This window comes from Vigna radiata, unplaced genomic scaffold (assembly GCF_000741045.1).
Source record: "Vigna radiata var. radiata cultivar VC1973A unplaced genomic scaffold, Vradiata_ver6 scaffold_337, whole genome shotgun sequence".
NCBI lineage: Eukaryota > Viridiplantae > Streptophyta > Magnoliopsida > Fabales > Fabaceae > Vigna > Vigna radiata.
In genome coordinates, this window is record NW_014541822.1 from 272220 (window position 1) to 276169 (window position 3950).

The window sequence follows — 3950 nt, forward strand, 5'->3', positions numbered from 1 at the left end:
ATTGATAGTCTCGAACACATGTTTGGTAAATTCTTTGTTTTATGGAAGTAAAAAAAAAAACGTTTTCGTGTTTATTTATCTTTTTTCATAAACATCTTAAATAAAAGTGAGATTTAAATTTCTCAACCTAAAATAATTTCTTAACTTTAAAAAAATACATCACATTTATTAAATTATTCTTATAACTATACATTGTTTTTAATATCTAAAAACATCATATAAATATTTTCGGAATGCCATGGTGCGTTCTCATTGCTCGTTTCGTAACCTTCTAAAAAACTATTACATAAAATAAAATGAAAGTTTATTGGAATAAATTTGAATTCTAGGAAATTTGTTTTGTAATTAAAATTATTAATTAAAAGCAATTAAAGTTAACCAGAGTCAATTAAATTTTGAATGCATTTCAAAATTTTCATTCCAGGATCAAAATTTCTTGAAATGTTTCGAAAAGAGTAATGTGAAAGGTTTTTTAATATATGTACATAAGATAATATTTTTGACATTATTAAATTTTTAAAAGATTAATTTCAGTATGTTACTGTAACATAAAGAAATTATGGAGGTGTAAAAAGTAAAAAAGATTTTGAACTGATTGTTAGGATTGTCCAATTCAGTCGAATAATCAAAACATGCCGTTCCATTTCCATTTCCATTTTCCTTCCTTTCTTCGTTTTTTTAGCGTTCTGCAACTCTAACCCCACAATTTGATTTATCGCAGGCCGTTCAGTGACGAAGAGTTACGGAGCAACGAGAAGTCGCCGTCTGTCAGAGTATTGCCGGCAAGCACATCGATAGGGTTTTCACCTTCGATAAGGTATTGCTCACAGTTTTCTGTTGTTTGATAATCTCACTTTGAAAAGTAAATAGTGAGAAGTGAAGTAGGTTTCAGGGGGATTGCAAATCTGAAATATGTTCACTTTTGCTCTGTGTAGGTTTTATGTCCTTCTACTAGGCAAAAGGATCTTTATGAACAAGCTGTTACTCCGATAGTTAATGAAGTTCTTGAGGGGTTTAATTGTACCGTATGGTCAAACTTGTACGAGGAACACCTACACTATGGAAGGCGAGTGCAAAAGGGCCAATGTATGCTATGATGTTATGAGGTGTGTTGATTTTATGTGACTGCATGTTAATGAGCAATCTTTGTAATTTGATTTGACTATTCTAAAACACAGTGGTCCCAATGGAGAGTTACCTCCGAAAGCTGGAGTCATTCCCAGGGCTGTCAAGCATATTTTTGACACACTTTAGGACCAGAATGCAGAGTATAGTGTGAAGGTCACCTTTTTGGAAATGTATAATGAAGAGATCACTGATTTGCTTGCCCCGGAGGTGATTTCTAAGGTTTCTTTGGAGGAGAAGCTGAAAAAACAGCTGCCTCTCATGGAGGATGGTAAAGGTGGAGTTCTTGTGAAGGGATTGGAGGAAGAGATTGTTAGTTTAAAAAACGTAACCTATATACTCCGTATTCTGGCCCTCAAGTGTCTCAAAAATCTTAGAGGACTATTAAATAAGAAAAATTGATCGAACATGATCATGTGTTTGGCATATCTGCTTTTCTCTCCTCAAAAATGAAGTCTTTCTCTTTCAAAGTGTACTCACATTTTTTCAATTCTTCCTCTCTGTTGGCCCTATGAGATTATGTTAATTATGTGTGCTAGAAAAGGCACTGCATCATCAAGCATGTGTTTTAGAATTGGAGAAATCTCTTCAGGATAATGCTTCCTTATTTTTGAAAATTGGTATGACTTATTCTTTGCTCGGTTTTTGTATTAACCTGTTTATCTGTTTGTTAATTAATAGGCAGAGAATATAAGTTAAACTCACATAACAGTAGTGAACAATTACCAGGCAGAGCTCCCTTGTTGGTTCTCTTTGCAGCACTGTTGCACCGTCATTGTCTGAACAGAATGAACATCTGGAAGGTGTGAAGAAGCATAAAATCTGTCATTCTTTTTTGGACGTTCATGATAAGGTGGGTACATAAAGAATCCAACATTGTTGTTTGTCTTTCTTTCATGGTCTTATTGAAATCCTTGCTTTTCCCGTATTTGTGCGTGTCTTGTTATATTTTATCTCTAAATCCTCTAATTCCTCTTTGTTTACTGTAGGCCGATGTTGATTTTAAAAAGAAAGTGACATCTCTGAGGTCCTTGTATATATCTCATATCAAGGCAGTACAAAATGTCGTGCGCTTGCATAAAGCGAACTCTGATGCTGCCTTTGAGGAACTTACTTCTGTTATATCCTCCAATGGTGATTCAATCGAAAAAGTATGTTTTACTTGTTTCAACTTTTAGCCAGTGGTGTGCTCTTTTTTCTAAGCTTTTCAATGTTAGTACTAATATAAAACTATAATTCATGATGAAATAGTTTCTTGCATCCGAGGCTACCGAAGCTGGTTCAATATTTGATGATCTTCAGGGTTCCCTTTCAACTCAGCAGGGTGAATTGGCAGTTTTTGCGAGCGAGTTACGAAATGTATGTGCTTCAAGTTTTCCTTCTGTTAGTTCTAAACTAAATCGTCACGTCTTATGCTCTTCTCTTTTCTGTTCTGTACAAAACCGTTATAATTTCTATTTTTCTGTGTTCAGACTGATGGCTATTTTATCTTCTTCTGACTGTTATATTATTCTGTATTGTAAATCAAAGAAATTCAATCTCAGCCTTGAACAAATAAAGGATATCTCCGAGCGCTCTCAAGAATTTGTGGATAAGCTTTTTGAAGAATCAAAAAAGCTTAAAGACTACGCATCACAGGCTGACCCAGTGCAAATGAAGAGCATTGATGAATTTAAAAAAGCTTACGAGGTTCTAACTTTGCACCAACAAGTATTATTTGGAAGATGGTTCTGGTTGTTGACATCTGATGTGGACAGCTTATTCTATTCTGAGCAATCAAAATCGGATAAAGAGAAACTTATTGCTAATATGACTAGTTTAGATTCTGATCACATTCGGCGACAAATGGATCTGGTCAGTTTTGGATTGTTCTTTTTATTTTGAGTGGTGGTTGTGAAATTTTATGTTCCTGTCAGTTTAGTTTATCGTTCATATAGAAATCAAATGATGTTCGGCTTGCAGACTCAAAGCTTGTTGGTCTTAGGAAAACGGAATGAAGAACAAGTCCTGGACATGTTGTCTTCAATGGGTGATATTGTTACCAATAAATGCTAAAAGGAAATGGCAGGCCTTCTGCGTGCAAGCAGAAAAAGATTCTAAAGACCCTTCGCAAAATAATACTTTGCTTCCCTCTCCCTCTCTATGCACTTTGCTTCACTACTTTCACTTGAGTTCTTTAATTTCACACTAACTCCTTAGGCAAGAAAAAGAAAAGAAAGCAGCACAGAAACATAAAACGATTTCAGAAAATAAGCAGTCATGTTTTTTTATATCAAATAATCTTAACAGAGAGAAGAATAAATAAGAGTACTATTTTTCGAAAATATATGAAATAATTATTTATTTATTTATTGGTGAATGAGAAAACCAATTTATTTAAGAAACTAGGAATTAAATTAAACTTTTTAATTTAATTTTGAAAGTATATATATTAATTTATTCATACGTCTATGCATATTACCTTGATGGACAACTAACCACTAACAAATATATAAAACAAAAAGAGCACATCATGTATTGATCAACTGATTGTACATGGATGTTGTTGTTTTCTCTTTTTTCTAACTCACTTTGGAAGGTAGAAAAATAGGGACATAAACGAAACGAAAACTGCACTAAATTCACATTTTGTGTATATTATTTCATAGTCTGAGTTGATTGGATTTAGAACTATGACACGTATAAGAAAATAGTTAAATATATAGGACAAAAAAATAATTAGTATTTATATTGAATAAATTGAATTTTATTTCATAAATTAAAAATTATTATTATATAAAATAGTTTTTATTATTAATAAATTATTATAATTTGTTTGTAAATTA

At 32.7% G+C, this 3950-nt stretch overlaps 1 protein-coding gene across 1 annotated transcript; it reads left to right on the forward strand.

The window, feature by feature from the left end:
* The first annotated feature begins 632 nt into the window (after positions 1-632).
* Positions 633-3226, forward strand: LOC106778430 (kinesin-like protein KIN-5C). The gene is made up of 7 exons (XM_014666387.2): positions 633-817; positions 936-1106; positions 1855-1978; positions 2115-2276; positions 2377-2484; positions 2656-2979; positions 3088-3226. The coding sequence occupies exons 2-7, from the start codon at positions 997-999 to the stop codon at positions 3178-3180; spliced, it is 921 nt and encodes a 306-aa protein (XP_014521873.1). The 5' UTR covers positions 633-817; positions 936-996; the 3' UTR covers positions 3181-3226.
* Positions 3227-3950: the final 724 nt, after the last annotated feature.

What these genes read in the sequence shown, in the direction of transcription:
- LOC106778430 (XM_014666387.2), top strand. Translation starts at nt 997, where the DNA reads ATGAAGTTCTTGAGGGGTTTAATTGTACCGTATGGTCAAACTTGTACG. An exon ending in GTATGCTATGATGTTATGAG is followed by an intron (nt 1,107 to 1,854) that starts GTGTGTTGATTT and finishes AACAATTACCAG; the next exon opens with GCAGAGCTCCCTTGTTGGTT. An exon ending in TTTTGGACGTTCATGATAAG is followed by an intron (nt 1,979 to 2,114) that starts GTGGGTACATAA and finishes TGTTTACTGTAG; the next exon opens with GCCGATGTTGATTTTAAAAA.